Consider the following 18,566-nt stretch of genomic DNA (forward strand, 5'->3'; position numbering starts at 1 on the left):
TGTTCAACTTGTGGTCTAGTAGGATTCTACACATAGTCTTGTTCAGCTAGGTGTCTCCCATCTTATATCTATGCATTTCAATTTTTTTGGCCTAAATGCAGTACACATTTCTCTGTGTTGGAATTCATTTTGTTAGCTTTGGCCCAGCTTTCTAATCTATTAAGGTCATTTTGCATTTTATCCTGTCCTCTAGGATATTAGCTACCCCTCCCAATTTGGTGTCATTTGTAAATTTGATAAGCATGTCTACTATTCCTTCATTCAAGTAATTGACAAAGATATTGAATAGCACTGGGCCTGGGACAGAGCTCTGTGGCATGCCACTAGTCACTTCTCTCCAGGATGAAGAGGAGCCATTGCTGAGCACCCTTTGGGTTTGGCCAGTCAACCAATTACAAATACATTTAAACAGTTGTATTGTCTTGTTTGCAAGAATGTCATGGGGGACCTTGTAAAAGGCCTTACTGAAATCAAAATGCTATATCTACCGTGTTCCCTTCTACACGTCCCCTGATAAATTGGCAAGAATATATGAGAATGTAAATAATAAATCATGGGAGTGGGGAAAAAAACACCAGGTGGATTCCTTCTACCATCGTTGGTGGACCTGCAGAAAAGCATGATTGTAATGATTAAAAATGAATGGCAAGATTCAGAAGAATCTAAAGACAAATATAATACTTAGACCTCAATTATTGCTCTTGAAATAGAAAATAACACAGAGAGAAGAAAAAAAATTGTTATTTGGTTACAGTGGCAAGATTAATCTATGTCAAATGTTGGTAGTAGAAGAAGATTCCACATATCAGAGAATGGTTAGAGTAAATTTATTAAATGGAAGTGGATAAATTAACAAATCTGATAAAAAGAAATTCCACACAAGCATATTAAAGTATATGGCAGCCATTGTTAATATTTATGAAGAAAATTTTTTGAGACTGTGTGTATAAAGGAACTGATATTTAAGGAAAAGTAACCTCTTCTATATATTTGATTTTTGTATTACTACTAGTATATTCATAGTAATAGATTAATAGTAATTATAAAAAGTTGTCATCTAGAGAAGAGAATTAATATGATAAAGTCAGGATGGGGTGAGGTGGGATACTTTGTTGTCTTTGTTGTTTTATATTTTTATTGTTCTTTGAATTCTTTTTAAAATAATTTTTTAGGGTTGTTCTTAGACTCCTTTGGTTTTTTAAAAAACGTTTTTGTTTGTGTTGATGTTATCATTTTTGGGGGTTAAATTTTGTCTTTTTTGTACAAAGTTGAAATAAAATATTTTTAAATGAAGCGACAATTTTCCATTTTTGAATAATATTTATTCAAGCAGAAAGTAATTATATATGATGTGGGGTATAAATCAAAATAAAATAAGAATGATGTTGGAAACTATCAATACAACCCAGCATTCAGAATAATAATTTCAGTGCCAATATAAATTTTAAATTCTATATAATATTACTAGAATGCTTTTACTTACCCATACAACACTTGAAAACAAAAATAATAATAATAATAACAGTTTAGCATTGCAAAGCTTACTCAACTTACTCTTATAGTTTTCTTCCATTACTCTCTCCAATAGTTTAGTGATATAATATAGAATGTATTAACTGGATCCCGTGGCTTTAAGAACACCTGAACCACTGGAAATCGCTTTCAAAAACTAGGTTGTGAAATCTTGCCAGGAGTTGGTGATAAATGGCATTAGAAAGAGAGAGAACCTGAAGAAACTGACTAAGCCATGTAACAGCAGGAGGAAAGCATGTAGACTTCAAAAGCTTGTTGGGCCATATTCATGTCAGTTGCAAACTTACTGAACAAAAAGGGAGGAATGTGGCCCATTCTTTAAATATCATGTATAGAGTCACATAATGTAACATCAAATTTTAACTACTGAAGCTTGCTTCTTAAGATGTACTGCATGCTGTGCTGTTTTGAAATAGCAACAGAATGTGTGGCAATTCTATGAAGTATCAGCTTTTACTCATTGTCTGTTTGTGTTGATTCTGGCTGGGATGTCTCTGAATCTGCAACAGAAGAGATGAGAAAAAATTGATATTCTTTCTAAAACATAGGCTTTAAATATGAATTTGCCCCTGTTACACATGTTTGTCCTCCATTCCTATCTTCCTGCATGCTGTGCTCCCAAGCTGCTCAAGCAGCGTCTTTTAAAGCTGGTCTGTTCCTGCTCTAACTAAAACAAACATACAAACAAACAAACAAAAAACCAGTTTAATGGTTTTAACAGAGATTTGCATAGGTCTACTTTTGCTGATTCTTTCCAATAACTATAAAGTTTATTTTTTAAAATAAAGGCATTGCAGTACTTTACCATAAGGTTGAGATGTCTTTTTCTCCCACTCATCACGCTGCTGAAACCAGTCATCTCCATAACCACTGCTTATCAGTTTACTGAAGTTAACAGGTTCATTTTTTTTGTGAACAGGCCTTACAAACAGAAAACAACAAAGCAGAATTAAGCTTTAACAGACCCTTTTCACTTGTATTATCATGAAATAATTCATTTTAAATCTGTTTAATGTACAAACAAGAATCAGTAACTTTTTAAAGCAGAACATTAAAGTAAATATGGTAAATATTAGTTATACCCAGCACCAATAAAAAGTCTTCTTCCCATAATTATTAACAACACAGTTAAATAGAGTGAAATGAACTGCAGAACCCATAATAATGATAATGATAATAATAATAAAGCTTACAAGTACTTTTCACTACTTTTCCTAAGAAGGTATATATGGAAAATATCATAAAAAGGAGGGGGAGAAGAAAAAGACCAACTGGCTTTTATTTTAGCATGAGCTAAATGGATGCAGTGGTTTCTTGTGTGTATACTAGGAATCTGCTGATATTTACAGCTTCTCAGTGGCCGCTCATACATGTAGCAGTAGCTGGAATCCAAAGAAATCTTTTAGGTGGGTTTAGATGAATGAGACTTCCTGGGGGTTTATTTTTTTTTAATTGCTCAAAAGATCACTACCCTTTTTGAAATAAAAACAAACCTGTCAAGTGTACACACATAGGAAGAATGTAGTAAAAAAAATCAGTATCATTTAAATTAAAAATGTTCTTATGTAAATGAGCAAATTCATTAAATTTATTTTTTAATTAAGGTGATTCACTTAAGTTTGAATTTCAGCATTAAGTTGGAATTTTAGCATTCCGCATCTAGAATCAAGTTATTAATAATGTTATTAATTAATTAATTAGTGTCAAAAGTCTAACAAATTTTGCATTTCCTAGATGGAATTTAACTTAATAGTGAATTTCCCCTGAAACTGAATAAAAAATATAATCTTCTAAATGCACTAACTATTTCTTATTAATGTTCCTATCTCTCAGATAGGTACTTGTAGAATAATAATAATAAAAAATACTGGGAGGGAAGCAAGACAATCTGACATATAACAATGAGTTAATTTTTAATGGAATTATTATTGTTATTATATTTTATTGATGCGTTTTGTATGTGTTTTTACTGGTTTGTAATCCCACCTTGATCCATCTGGAGAGGCGGGAAAATATAAATAAAATTATTATTATTATTATTATTATTATTATTATTATTATTAAAATAAATTTCTAGTATTTTAATAAAAATACCCCACTGCTCTCTGGCTGCAAATATTATCTCTTCTTGTATGTTAAAATTAATCAATTCAACCCATGCCATGTGTTCTCCAGACAATCCTTGAACAAAAGTGCTTCTCTTGCCTTCCATAATTTAGGCTGTTTCTACACTGCAGAATTAATGCAGCTTGACACTCAATGCTATAGAATTCTGGGATCTGTAGTTTTGTGAGATGTTTCACTTTCTCTGCCAGGGAGCTCTAGTGCCACAATGTATCCCAGGATTCCCTAAGGGGAAAAGTACCACTGATAGACCATTTTAAATTTTCTTTAAGGCTTGAACTAAACTTCAATATACATTGAGTCCCATTCTGAATTATCAGTTCTAGGTTAACATGTGATAAGCTATTTCCCCATTCACCCACAATGGGAAACAAACAGGTAAGTATTAAATAAAATTTAGTGACTGAATTTTTACAGAAATTAAATTTTGTATAACTTCCAATATTTCTATGTTTAGTAGTTGTTTTAACTTTTTGTATGAATATAAAATCTGTGTGATTATACCAGACAAAGTTAATTAAATTGTATCATAAGCATATAGCTGTATAGTTGTTTGTATTCCATGTATTACAGCTTAGCTTTTGATAACTGCTGCCAGAGGCTTTTAAGTTCAGTCCCTGCACAGGACAGCTGTGTCTGGGAGGCCATCTTTGACTGGGTGAGTTTTTTCAAACTTGGGTGAGTGTGTTTGTTCCTGAGGGGATGGGGCTTCTGTGAGTCACTGAGGGCGGAGCTAGCAGCCTAGGTCTTTATAATTGCTGCCAGAGGTGCACACTGTTAGGCATGTGAAGTTTCACAGTCAAGGAAGACTTAGATCACAGAGCAGAAGGTGAGCTGGAAGATGTGTTTGAGGGGTTCTCCTATACTATTTCAATTTTTTTTCTTTAAGGGGCTTGTGGAGGGCTTTGCTCAGTGGGAGTCAGAGACTTGCCTGAGGAAGGAGCTAGCAGTCAGTAGATCTCTATAAAGCTATAGCCCCAGTCTCCTGACAGACCTTGATGAACAGGCCAGGTGAGAGACCTTGGTAAACAGGCTAGGCCAGGTTTTACATGGGTGTTTAATGGAGGGGGGTTGAGGGGGAAGCCCAGAGTCCTTTTCCAGTGCCTTCTTAAGACTTTTGAATGTGGATAGTAAGGGAGCTGCTGCAGTCCCCTATGTTTGTCTTCTTGCCTATGGATGTAGGTAACTTCACCTGTACCAAGTGCAAATTGGTAGGGCTGTTGGAAGAGAAGGTCCAGAAGCTGGAGGCCTGGATATCTACCCTTCAGCACATTAGGGAGCAAGAGGTTTTCCTGGACAGAATGGAACAGACAGCCCAGGATGGGGAACACACAGATGAAGTTTCTGGGGTCACTTCACATACACAGGAGCCAGACAGTTGGAGGAATGTGACACACAGAAGTAGGAAAACCAGCGATCATTCTGTGAGCTTGCAGCTACAGAATTGATTTGAATATCTCTCCTTTATCAGAGATGATGGAGAAGAGCAACAGGGGGGGGGGGCCTTCCGGTAAGATGGTGGAGTGAAGGTCGCAAACCGCGGTGGCAGGTGGTGAAGCGGCACTGCTTGTGGCAATTAGAGATAGTAAAATCGCTACCCTCGCTAAGGGGGACTCGGGTGGGCCCACGGGGTCCTCAGACAGAGGCCAGTGAGAATTTTCCAGGTCCCCAAGGGCACAAAATACCCTAGGGACTCGGCGCTGGTAGCTGAGAGGTAGCGGGAAAACCGCGGCTGCAAGCAGGGGCAATATCAAAATCCCACTGAAAGCCAGATTTTTAGGGGAAAAAGGGAAGAAACAGAGTGCCCCAAGATTGCTACTACAAATTAAAGATTCCCAGCAGAAACACTTTATCAGGGGGAAAGAGGAAAGAGTAAGGAAATAAGGTGGACATACTAAGAGTGTGAGTTAACTTCATCTTTATTTTTTGTCAAGATTAAATAAACTACAAAACAAGTAATAAAATAACTGACCGCGATTTCAGTTGATGAAAAGAAGGAGAAGACGGAGTAATAAGAAAGCGGTGGTGGCGTGAAGCTTGGAGGACATAGAGATCGGCAGTAGTGGAGAGTTTGGAGGATGGAGAGCCCAAAGGGTTAAGGAGAGAGTAAAGAGAGAGTAAAGAAAGGAAATAAAGTGGAAGTAATTGGAGAGAGTGGAAGGAGAGGATAAGAGGTACAAAAGAAAAGTTTAAGAAATGGAAAAGACACTGAGATAAGGAAAAGAACTGTGATAATAGATAGTGGACAGTGGAGAAGGTGGATGAGGATTGGAAGCAGATGACGATAAGGGCTAGAACCAGACGACAGCGGATAAGGAATAGAGGTTGAAGACAATGGACCAGGAACAGAAGCAGATGATGGCGGACCAGGAATAGAAGCAGATGACGGCGGACCAGGAACAGAAGCAGATGACGGCGGACCAGGAAAGAAGCAGACGTTGGCAGGGGAGAAGAAGAAGGAGTATTTAGGAAAGAGGAGAGAAGGGGGGAAAAGATGATTTGGCATTTTCAAGGTCAAATACCACATGTAAAATAAAGGAAGTGAGTGAAAAGGAAGTCCACATACTAAATATCAAAGAGGGACAGCAAGATAGGACTACATTGGCCTCCTACACTTGGAAATACGACAACCTCTAGAGGTTGGAAAGACCAATTACAGATAGCAAAAAGGAAGTGAGCAATACATAAAACAAAGAGAGACAGTAAGCCAATACACCAAAATTATAAGAGTAGTTGAACATATAACGCCCCCCAGAGGACTGGAGGGGCAAGTGGAAGGAATATAGTTAACAATAACAAAATAAATCAAGATTAAAGGACTGTATTGGTCTTAGTAATACACGGGACACATTGAGTAGGATAAGGAAAAGGAGATAAAGGTAGAAAAGAAACATAAAAAAGAAATAACTCATAGTAAGCACAAGAAGTGGTGATAAATAGTAAAGACACTCAAAATAGTAAAATGGAAAGAACGACAATGATAACAAGAGGGGGAAAAGAAAAAAAATGACACAACAAATAGAGCAAAAACAGACTTTGCCACGTAGACCCTCCTTGAAAATGAAAACAAAAGATCCCAACTGGAAAATTCTGGAGGCAATTAAAAAAATTGAATTAAATATAAGACAAGAAATAAAAAAAACAAGAAATGAACTGAGACAGGACTTCAAGACAGAGATGGATGATTTAAAAGAAAGAATAAAAGGAATATCAGATGAAGTAAAAGATGTTAAGAAGAAAGTAAACAAATTAGAATTAAAAACAGAGGAATTAGAGAGAGTAACTCAAAACATTACACAGATGCAATCACAAGTTAGAGATTCATATACAATGAAGGACATTAAGGACAGAAGAAAATGCATTAACATTAGAGGAGTGAAAGAAAGATATAATGAAAATCTATATGAGAAGTTGGTACCAATGCTAGCCAAACTGATAGGGGGACAGGTGGATGTGATCAGAGATTCAGGAAGCTTAGATAATGTAGCAGTAGTCCTCAGTGGTAAAGATGGTGCAACACAGATACTCACTGAGTCCTTATTCTGCTATGCTCAGCAAATGCAAATGGGAAACCATTCAGAGTCAGGGTCTTTCCCAGCAGATAATGATCACCAATTAGCAGACATTAATCCTCGTTTGCATTAGCCTCCCAGAACAATACACATGCAAATCACTTCTGCATTCCCAGGCTCACACAGTATATATACACCCAGTGGTAATAACATATTGGAGAAGGAGATTGGTATCAAGGAGAATACCTAACAAAAGACTGATTCCATATCAACAAGGAGAATTGTGGCACTGAGGAAAGTCTTGGTGATGGTAACAGTCTCTATAAGATGGAGAATAAGATTTGTAGAAGCCAGGATGTTCCCTCCAATGACTCTCATTGAGTGATGTAGGATACTAAAGTACAAGGTGAATTCTCTATATTCTTAGTGGGTCTTGAGGAGTCAAAGGGAATCCTCAACACTCGTGTTCAAAGAGAGAGACCTCTCTCCTAGGTGATGGTACCTGGGTGATGTCTATATGGAGAATGGTACCAACGTGACTCAGAAGTAGATGGAGAATGTCGGTATGAATAGGTGGTGGAGGCAGCAGTACCTAAAGTCAATACTGACAGAACAATAGTCAATACCGATGGAACAGAGGGAAGCAGCAAAGCCATTTCTACAGTGGAAACAGTTGATACCATTGATGTAGCAGGATCTTGGGTGGTTGAGGATACAGAGTCATATCTAGTAGACTTTATATTTTTCTTAAGTTTTGCACCTGGTGCACCATCTTTTTCTTTCAACACAATTTGGCCATTAGGAGAAGCTGATCTCTTCTGCCTAAATTTAAAGTGGGGCTGCTTTCTGGACTTGTCTCCTTGAGTTGACAGAGAAATTGCCACTGGTGTAATGGCAACAGATGGAAGGCTTGGTGTGCTTGAATTTTATTATTATTATTATTATTATTATTATTATTATTATTATGTTTATATTTATGTTTATGTTTATTTATACCCTGCCTTCCTCCCAGTACAGTGACTGAAAGTGGCTTACAAATCTAAAATATTCTAAGTTAAAACTTTATAAATATGCAAAATAAGTTTAAAAATTAATTAAACAATACAAACAATTAAAAACATGACATTATTAAAATTTAAAATTCTTTAAAACAAAAAAATTAAACAAAAACAGCATCCCTGTCATGCGAAAGCCTGGCGGCATAGACACATCTTTACCTGCTGTCGGAAGAGCAGCAGGGATGGATCCATCCTGGCTTCCCTAGGGAGGGTTTGGGAGCAGCCACTGAAAAGGTTAGATTGTCATAATAGTCAATGTCGCGACTGAGATAGTCATTGTATGGTAGTTGATGTCAAGGTAGCCATCAAGACTGATTTCAGCTTTTTTGGTTTTGCAACTATCATCAAAGAGTAAAATAGAGATTTGTTTTGGGAAGCCAAATCTGAAACATGCAAGGATTGTTCCAAACAGTGGAGACAAAGTCTTCTGGGGCTGTGAAGTAAAACCTCAGCAGGTGTGGCACTTATTCACAATGCGTTTCATCTCCAGACAAAAAAAGGCTTGTAGCATGTGTGTCAGAGAGAGAAAACTTTCTGTCACAAGGATGGAATTTAAACAAGGCAGTAGAGGCCACAGAATAAAGAATCACATCAAGGTGAATGGAGAAGAAAGCAGGGGGAGGGGAAGAAGTGAAGAAAACTGACCTGAGGTAAAGTAAAAGATTTGTGTGTGTGTGTGTGTGGATTGGTAGGTTGAGAAAAATGTAAAAGGAACACAAAAGAAGGCAACGGAGAAGGAAAAAAATAGAAGGTTTTGAGGGCAGCTACTCAAGCACTGTGAAAGGGAACTTGTTCCAGTGGCTGACAAAAAGATACTGACGAGATGGTCGCTTGCTGGGCTCTGGCATAAATGGTAGATGAGAGGGGGTGGGATGCTCCCACCATGCTATCTAGCTCTAGGACCTTCTGACTGTACAGTTCTGGGGACCACAATTCAAAAAGGATGTTGACAAGCTGGTGCATATCCAGAGGAGGACAGCTAAAATGGCGAAAGGTCTAGAAACCTGCCCTATGAGGAGTGGCTTAGGAAATTGGGTATGTTTAGGCTGGAGAAGATAAAGTTAAGAGGTGACATGATAGCCATGATTAAATATTTTATGGGATGTCATATGGAAGATGGAGCAAGCTGTTCTAAAGACTAGGACATAGAGCAATAGATTTAAATTACAGAAAAATAGATTCTACATTAGGAAGTATTTCCTGCCAGTAGGAGCTATTTCACAGTGGACTATGGCCCGGTACAGACTGGTGTTATGTGCTGGCCTGGGGCCGAAAGTAAGGCTCAGGAGAGCAGAGCGTCCTGTTACTGAGTATGGATTTATATAAAATTTTGGGTGCCATGTGGTCTGAAGCTATGACCCCTGACTGACCCCACAGTGATCCGCCATTAACCTAAAGGCGAGGAGACCACATAGACAGCTGCCCTGCCCATGGTCTCAGAAAAAGATAGATTTAAAATCTTCCAGAGGAAGTTTTGGGAGTTGCAAAACCAGATCCGCAGAGACCAGCACAAGGAAGATAATAGCTGTGGCTTCCTTCTTAATGAGCCAGTGATTAACTTAATGGCTTGGCCATCAAGGTAGCTGCCTCCCTGAAAGGTGTCAGACCTCATGTATTGTGCAACTATTGTGTAGCTTTTGGCTTATCAATGCCCAAGCAATCAACACCTTTGTTTAGCAAGTCCTATAGCCTGGGGATTTGTTTAGCCCTATATATACCCAGAGTTTTTAGCCCTTCTTCGGGCTTTTGAGCAATAAGTTGTTTGAGCCTGAGATTCTTGAGCACCTTGCTTGCTCTGCTGAAATCACTGAGCAAAGCCAAGCTCATTGTCACCAGGCTGCTAAGTTAGCTTTTGGCTGCCGGAACTCAGCTCCTAAGCCACTGCGGCCGCTCCTTCTTTCCCATTCCCACAGCTGTGATCCACTATCCATCCAAGCATCATCCGGCTTCCTGGAGAAGATGTCTAAGGTAATATTCCCAGCGGTGCCTCTTCCTTCCTTCCTTCGCTTCTCACACTCACCCTTCCCCGCTATAGCACTGAATGTGTGTGTGCGTGTGTGATCCCCTTTGTTGTGTGACTTTAATAAATTTTCATAGTTTAATTGCACCTCATTGGTATCCAAGTCTCATTCTACTGGGGGTGGACTAGGTGACTTTTGGTATACACATAGGGACACGATCCCATGTGTGCATTGTTAGAACACTCCTCTTGCAAATATTTGAGCTAATTAAAATTTCCCCTAATTCGATCCTTCCTAACAGTCCACATGCTTCAGAGCCCTGCTGCGCACCACAGGTGCCATCTTGGTGTGCCGCCATTTACACGGCATGTGAGACGATGAAATGCCTCATGTGCTGTGTCCAAATGTCACAGCACACGAAGGATGTTACAGCGCTGCTCCAGGGAGCTTATGATGCCTTGGCAGTGGCAGAGAAAAATGCCACATTTTGCAGCTCCTTTTTTCTGGGTGCATCGTTGCTGCACCATTTGATTGGCGTGGCCACAATCCGGGAGAAAAAGGGGAGACCTCTGTCCACCCCTTTGTCCTCATCTGTACAGCCCCTATGCTGCCTTGGAGAATGGTGGAATGTCATTCTTTAGAGGCTTTTAAGTATGGCCATCTGTCAGGAGTGTTTTGTGTATTGACTTCCAGGCTTGGCGCGGAGGCGAGAGGAGCGTCACTCCAGTGCTCCGGAGGACACTCCGCAAAACGCGGTGGTGCTGCATTAAAAACGGGGTCTTTTTACCAGCGCAAAGACCCCCAAAGCAGCTTCTATTCCCCAAGAGATAGGGGTTTCGGCGGGAGACCCATAGAGGCTCCGTAAAGCAGCGTCCCCAAGGAAGGGGAGAGAGAGGCGGGGGAAGAGCTGCCTAGGAGCCGAGGAGGAGCAAGGCAGCAGCCAGCAGCCAGGAGCTCTCTTTAACCCAACCGCGTGGAGCAGCCTCTTCGGCAAAAACCGCCAGCGCCAGTCTTTATTATAAACACGGTGGTAAGCCAAACAAAGCTGCTAGGATACTAAGAGTCTGGTCCTCCAAGCTCTGGGACGAAGAAAGAGGGCACTACTGATACCAAGTTTCCCTATACTATAAAGCACAAGCAAGTACTTAAATTTATTTCTCATAAATACTCTGAACAGTGAGAGGCTTGGATTGGCTTTAGTGTTTGGGGGACAATAACCATTTCCCTGTAATATATTGGAAAGCTGTGAGAAGAGCTACAGAATTATAAAGCAACAGATGTGTATGGCTTCCTCCTGTATTGTAAGGAGTCAAAGAACCCAGTGTTGCTTTTTTTGCAGTGCATGAGCTCCGCATTTATGTTTGGTTTCCACTTGTGTCGCAAGAAGCCTTAACCTACATTGCAAGAGTTGAACTGTTGTGTATGGCTTTCTCCTGTACTGTTTGGAGCTAAAGAACTCTGTGTGGCTCTGAAGCTGAATTGAGCTGTGTGGTCTCCTCCTGTTCCGTTTGGAGCTAAAGAACTCTGTGTGACTCTGAAGCGGAATTGAGCTGTGTGGCCTCCTCCTGTACTGTTTGGAGCTAAAGAACTCTGTGTGGCCTCCTCCTGTACTGTTTGGAGCTAAAGAACTCTGTGTGGCCTCCTCCTGTACTGTTTGGAGTTAAAGAACTCTGTGTGGCCTCCTCCTGTACTGTTTGGAGCTAAAGAACTCTGTGTGGCCTCCTCCTGTACTGTTTGGAGCTAAAGAACTCTGTGTGGCTCTGAAGCTGAATTGAGCTGTGTGGCCTCCTCCTGTACTGTTTGGAGCTAAAGAACTCTGTGTGGCCTCCTCCTGTACTGTTTGGAGCTAAAGAACTCTGTGTGGCCTCCGTCTGTACTGTTTGGAGCTAAAGAACTCTGTGTGGCTCTGAAGCTGAATTGAGCCGTGTAGCCTCCTCCTGTACTGTTTGGAGCTAAAGAACTCTGTGTGGCCTCCTCCTGTACTGTTTGGAGCTAAAGAACTCTGTGTGGCTCTGAAGCTGAATTGAGCTGTGTAGCCTCCTCCTGTACTGTTTGGAGCTAAAGAACTCTGTGTGGCCTCCTCCTGTACTGTTTGGAGCTAAAGAACTCTGTGTGGCCTCCTCCTGTACTGTTTGGAGTTAAAGAACTCTGTGTGGCCTCCTCCTGTACTGTTTGGAGCTAAAGAACTCTGTGTGGCCTCCTCCTGTACTGTTTGGAGCTAAAGAGCTCTGTGTGGCCTCCTCCTGTACTGTTTGGAGCTAAAGAACTCTGTGTGGCCTCCTCCTGTACAGTTTGGAGCTAAAGAACTCTATGTGGCCTCCTCCTGTACTGTTTGGAGCTAAAGAACTTTGTGTGGCTCTGAAGCGGAATTGAGCTATGTGGCCTCCTCCTGTACTGTTTGGAGCTAAAGAACTCTGTGTGGCTCTGAAGCTGAATTGAGCCGTGTAGCCTCCTCCTGTACTGTTTGGAGCTAAAGAACTCTGTGTGGCTCTGAAGCTGAATTGAGCTGTGTAGCCTCCTCCTGTACTGTTTGGAGCTAAAGAACTCTGTGTGGCCTCCTCCTGTACTGTTTGGAGATAAAGAACTCTGTGTGACTTTGAAGCTGAATTGAGCTGTATGGCTCCCTCCTCTACTGATAGGAGCTAAAGAACTCTGTGTAGCTTTGAAACTGAATTGAGCTTTTCTATGTATTGCAAAGGTTGAATAGATGGGGAGGGCCCCTTCATTTACTGCTAAGAGATAGAGAAATCTGTGGGTTTCCCCCCCCCTATTATTGTCTCCCCTGCTATTGCTTTTGACTGCACAGCCAAAGCCAAAAGAACTTTATATTTTGTAAGAAGCTGAATATTCAGTTTGAATTGGTACGAGAAGTGATCTGGAACATCAACATCTACTAAAACCTTTGTTTGATATTGGAGATAATCCTTGGGGGGGGGGAACAGTCTATTGTCTCTGTTAAAATATCTACAAAAAACTGAAGCTGAATAACTTTTGAGATATTTGAATTTGATCTTGAATAAGCTTGAGAGAATCAGCTCAAATGGCAACAGCTGCGAGAAAAGGAGCAGCTGCTCAGCAGAGCTACTCACTTAATTACCCCCAAAGGACATACTCAACAGAACAAGCCTCTGTAGTGGAGGAAATAAAGAAACTGCGGGCAGATATGGAACAAAACTTGGCACGAGAGATCAAGAATTTGAGGGCAGATATAAAGAAAGATATGAGAGCAGAACTGAGAGATTTTAAAGAATCGCTCGAGGCTGTTACGAAAGAGATTAGTCATATTAGTGCCAAGGTACAAAAACTGGAGGATAGAGCTAATGACATGGCAGAAACTGTCCACAATGTCAAGAAAAATCAGGAAGTAGACAAAGAGAGATATATGGACATGAGAGCTCTGGAAGAGCAGAGAACGAGACAAAACTGTCTGAAACTGAGAGGTGTCAAAGAAGCACAAGGGGAAAATCTATACGATCTGTTAATACCAATTCTAGCAGAATACATGAATATATCGATACAAGAACTCAGCTGGAGTACGGATAAAATATATAGGCCTGTTACAGACTGCCAAAATAAAGCTACTTCGGGTCTCTTTGGAGGTATGCTGTTTAAATGATGCACGCATCCTAAGAATCCGGAAGCTGCACCAAAGCTGCACTTCAGTGCATAGGAATGGAGTGTGGCTTTGGTGCGACCTTCGGACTCTTAGGACCCATGCATCATTTAAATAGCATACCTTCAAAGAGACCCGAAGCAGCTTTATTTTGGCAGTCTGTAACAGGCCATAGAATCAACTCTAGAATCGCGAGAGATAAAGGATTGCCAAGAGACATTGTTATATATTTTTTGAGACAAAATGTCAAAGAACAGTTACTACAAGCTAGCTACCAAGAAAAACTCATGATAGAGGATACTGAAATTAAAATCTTCAAAGACATCCCAAAACGCATATTACAAAAGAGAGAGGGCTATAAATTCTTAACGAATAATCTAAATAGACACAATATAATCTATAAATGGGAAAAACTAGAAGGAGTAGCTGTTCTATATAAACAAAGACGGATCAGACTGAACTCCATCTATAAGGCTAAAGAATTTTGGAGAAGACATGAAAAAGAAATTGAATTAGAGAAAAGAAAGGAGGAGAAAAGAAAGGAGGAGCCGAACAGTAACAATTAAGGAATGGAAGAGAAATCAAACGTAAAAGACAAAGAAGAGGTTGATACTCTTACGAAAGAAGCTCTGAGTGAAAACGAAGATGAGGACTCACAGGTTTCAGATGACAAAGGAGATACCGGAGAGGAGAGTTAAGGAGAGACAGAAGCAGAAGAAGAGGAAGAAGGAGAAATCAAAATTAAGGAACCAGTAGAAAAAATAGAAAGCATAGGAATCAGTCCAGGAGAAGGAAATAAAGGCAAGCCAAGGAGAGGACGTCGAAAGACAAAAGCCAAATAATCTGCATCGTTATAAAACTTAAGAGAAAAAATGTAGAATCTCCGTATATTATCTTGGAATATCAAAGGATTAAATCGTCCAAGAAAAGGAAAGAAATATTTCATCTCATTGGCAAAGAGAAATACGAGGTTGTATGTTTTCAAGAGACGCATGTACGGTTGAAAGATGTAAGACTTTTGAGAAATAAGAGACTGGGAACTGAATATGTCGCTGCAAATAAACATAAGAAAAAAGGAGTAGTGGTGTATGTCTCAAACAAAGTGACCTCAAAGCATATGTTCAGTGATAAGGATGGGCACTATGTAGGAATTGAGATAGGTATAAATGAACAAAGCATCTTGCTGGTCGGCATATATGCTCCAAATAACGGGCAGGCAAAGTTTTTTCAAGAGTTGAGAAGTTTATTACAGGAATTTAGTAATAAAGATATTATTATATGTGGAGACTGGAATGGAGTACTGAACCCAATTCTTGACTGCCTATCCCATAAAGCTATTAAGGAGAACCAAGGCAAACTACCAAATGTTTGTTTTAAAATGATTGAGGAACTCGGTGTGTGTGAAGCATGGAGATACAAACATGGAGATACGCGGGACTTTACTTTCTACTCGGATCGACATAAGACGTTTTCAAGACTGGACATGTTTTTTGTTTCTAAATCTCTGGCTCCAAAAATTCAAAAAGTTGAAACATTAACAAAATCGTACTCTGATCACAACTCGATTCTGTTGACGATTCGATTTGGTACATCGGAATTCCGCTGGCATTTACAAGACTATTTACTATCTTGTCCTAAAATTGTTGAACAAGCGAAAGAAATAATTAAAAACTATTTCAGAGAAAACCAAAATAAGGGAACAGATATTAAAACGGTCTGGGCTGCAAGCAAAGCAGTCATCCGAGGATTTTTTATTCAAAAACATCATGAGATCCTCTCTAGAAAAAAACAGAAAACGAAACTAATCTCAGAAGAGATAGATAAGAAAGAGAAGGAGCTTAAACAAAATCCTCGGAATGAAAAGATGCTGCGAAAGCAGTACAATATGCAGAATGCACAAGATCTGGCAAATATGCTAAAAAGTCTCAAAGTAAAACAACTCAAGGAAGCCAACAAACCGGGGAAATGGTTAGCACAAAGGATGTGCAAAGCCAAAGAGAAAAAATTGATTACTAAGATTAATGATGGAACAAAGATTCACACAAATATGAAAGGACTAAAAGTTGCAACATTTAGTTACTTCAGTAATTTGTTCAAAGCTAAAGCGACTAAAAGATCAGAAATAGAAGATTACCTTCAGAAATGTCCAGTGCCAGAACTGTCTCAACAACAAATATCGGAGTTAAATAAACAGATAACTCTGCAAGAATTAAATGAGGCCATCCAGAGGGCAAAAATAAACAAAGCTCCGGGGTCCAGACGGCTTCACATCAAGATTTTACAAAACTTTTCAATCTGAAATAAATGTACCATTATTGGAAGTAATGAACTCTATTAATGGTGATGGTCTGCCTCATACATGGGAGGAAGCTAATGTAGTTTTGATTCTGAAAGAAGGACGAGATAGTCAAATGTTGAAGAGTTATAGGCCCATCTCCCTTTTGAACAGTGATTATAAGTTATTTGCTAATATTTTGTCTAACAGATTGAAAGGGGTGCTTCAAACAATCATCCAGGAAGATCAATGCGGGTTCCTCCCATCAATGCAACTTAAGGACAATCTAAGGTATATTTTGGATGTTATAGAGCATTTTGATTTGCACAATGAGAGAGAGCTAGCACTGATCTTCCTGGATATTGAAAAAGCATTTGACAGCCGTGACTGGTATATCATTGTGAGAACATTGCAACGTATAGGGGCAGGCCAAAGGTTTACAGATTGGATTAGATCAATATATGTTAAACAATCAGCAAGGATCATAATTAATGATCAAAGAACAGAAAATATCCCTCTATACAGAGGAACTAGACAAGGCTGCTCCCTATCCCCTCTCCTGTTTATTTTGGTGATGGAAACTTTGTTAATTAATTTAAGGAAGGGACATTTAATTCAGGGGGTGAAATTTAAAGGTGAAAGTCTGAAAGTGAGAGCATACGCTGATGACGTTGTGGTGACATTGCAGGATCCACTGATGGGATGTGAAAAATTATTAGAACACTTAGCCAAATTTGAAACGGTTTCAGGTCTGAAAGTTAATACAGACAAAACTGCTGTAATTACTAAAAATATGAATCAAGAGAAACAAAGTAGACTAAAAAAAATTACAGGCTTTAATATTGCTGACAAGGTGAGATACCTTGGGGTAACATTAACAAGCAAAAATGCCAATCTATTTAGAAACAACTATCAAAATAAATGGACAGAAATCAAAAGAGATCTTAAGAAGTGGCAAGATCTAAATCTTTCCTTCTTGGGACGTATTGCCACAATCAAAATGTTGGTAACACCAAAACTCATATTCTTGTTCCAGACTATCCCCATTCTAAAACATGAAAAAATATTCAAAGAATGGCAAAAACAGTTAGCGGATTTTGTTTGGGCTGGGAAAAAGCCTAGAATTAAGATGAAAATACTACATGATGCGAAACAAAGAGGTGGTTTTGCCCTCCCCAAATTAAATTTGTATTATGAAGCCAGTGTATTAGCTTGTATGAAGGAATGGATTACTCTGCAAAACAGGAAACTGCTGAAGTTAGAAAGCACAGACAACAGGTTCGGATGGCATGGCTATCTATTCTATGAGAAAACGAAAGCAAATAGAAACTTCAATAACCATTTCATCCGATCCTCGTTAATTAGAGTGTGGAATAAATATAAGGACAGAATAGCTCCCAATATCCCTCTGTGGGTTTCACCTCATGAGGCTATGTATGGTATTGACCCAAAAAGAGAAGAGATATGGATAAGATATAAGGATTTGATTGATATAAAGGGAACAATGAAGTCTCATGAGAAATTAATTGAGGAAGGATGGGATATTGGGTGGTTTCTATACAGACAGTTAAAGCAGAGATTTAATTTAGACAAAAAACAAAGAGGCTCCTCTAACACTAAATCTGATATTGAAGAGATATTTTGGAATAAAGATGGTAAAACCCTGTCAAAGATTTATAAAAAATTGTTGGAATGGTACACAGAGGATGAATTAATTAAGGATGTAATGGTGAAATGGGCTCAGGACTGTGGAAGAGAAATCGAATTAGAACAGTGGGAGAAGTCTTGGAATGCGAGAATGAAATACTCTACTTCGCAATATGTTAGAGAAAACTATTACAAAATCTTGTACAGGTGGTATTTAACACCTGTAAAAATAGACAAAATATATAAGGCGGGCAATAAGATATGTTGGAACTGTAAGAAAGACATTGGTACCTTCTACCATTTATGGTGGTTATGCGACAAAGCAAAAACCTTTTGGAAAAAAGTCCAGATGGAAATTAATGAAATTTTGGGAGTTAAATTAAGGTTTAACGCAGTGACAATGATATTATGTATGTTAGATGGGGATGTGGAAGCAAGGTTTGGAAAAATTATATTTTATATGTTAACGGCTGCGAGATTGGTATTTGCGAGAAGTTGGAAATCAGATGAGACAACAGAAATTGAAGAATGCAGATTAAAGCTATTTCATATGATGGAATTAGATTTAATATCACATAAAGTGGAAAACCAAGATAGCTCTAAATGGAGGTCAAGTTGGGAATCTGTCATAAAGTTTATGGGAAAAAAATGGGGGAAAAGTGCTAATTGGACCTCAAATATGGATGAAATTGTATAAAATTATGTTAGATGATGGGAATTTGTAAGGAAAACAAGGGATAAATCTATATCAATGAAATTGTTAAATAGGCTCTGTTTTTTTCTTTTTTTCTTTTTTGAGATGTGATCCTTTGCAAATTCAAGTAAATAGGGAACAATAAGCCA

At 39.0% G+C, this 18,566-nt stretch overlaps 1 protein-coding gene across 3 annotated transcripts in view; it reads right to left on the reverse strand.

Moving 5' to 3' along the window:
* Positions 1 to 829: 829 nt before the first annotated feature.
* The window catches only part of CUNH7orf57 (chromosome unknown C7orf57 homolog), a 79,106-nt gene continuing 61,369 nt past the window's right edge, over positions 830 to 18,566 (reverse strand). For all 3 annotated transcript variants that reach the window (XM_089532492.1, XM_089532493.1, XM_089532494.1), the window contains 2 exons: positions 2,339 to 2,454; positions 830 to 2,033 (listed from right to left, as the gene is read on the reverse strand). In XM_089532492.1, the coding sequence (XP_089388618.1) occupies positions 1,987 to 2,033; positions 2,339 to 2,454 (163 nt within the window). In that variant the 3' untranslated portion in view covers positions 830 to 1,986. The remainder of the gene's footprint in view (positions 2,034 to 2,338; positions 2,455 to 18,566) is intronic.

Source organism: Sceloporus occidentalis, unplaced genomic scaffold, assembly GCF_023333645.1.
Source record: "Sceloporus occidentalis isolate IW3139 unplaced genomic scaffold, rSceOcc1.0.p SCAF_7, whole genome shotgun sequence".
NCBI lineage: Eukaryota > Metazoa > Chordata > Lepidosauria > Squamata > Phrynosomatidae > Sceloporus > Sceloporus occidentalis.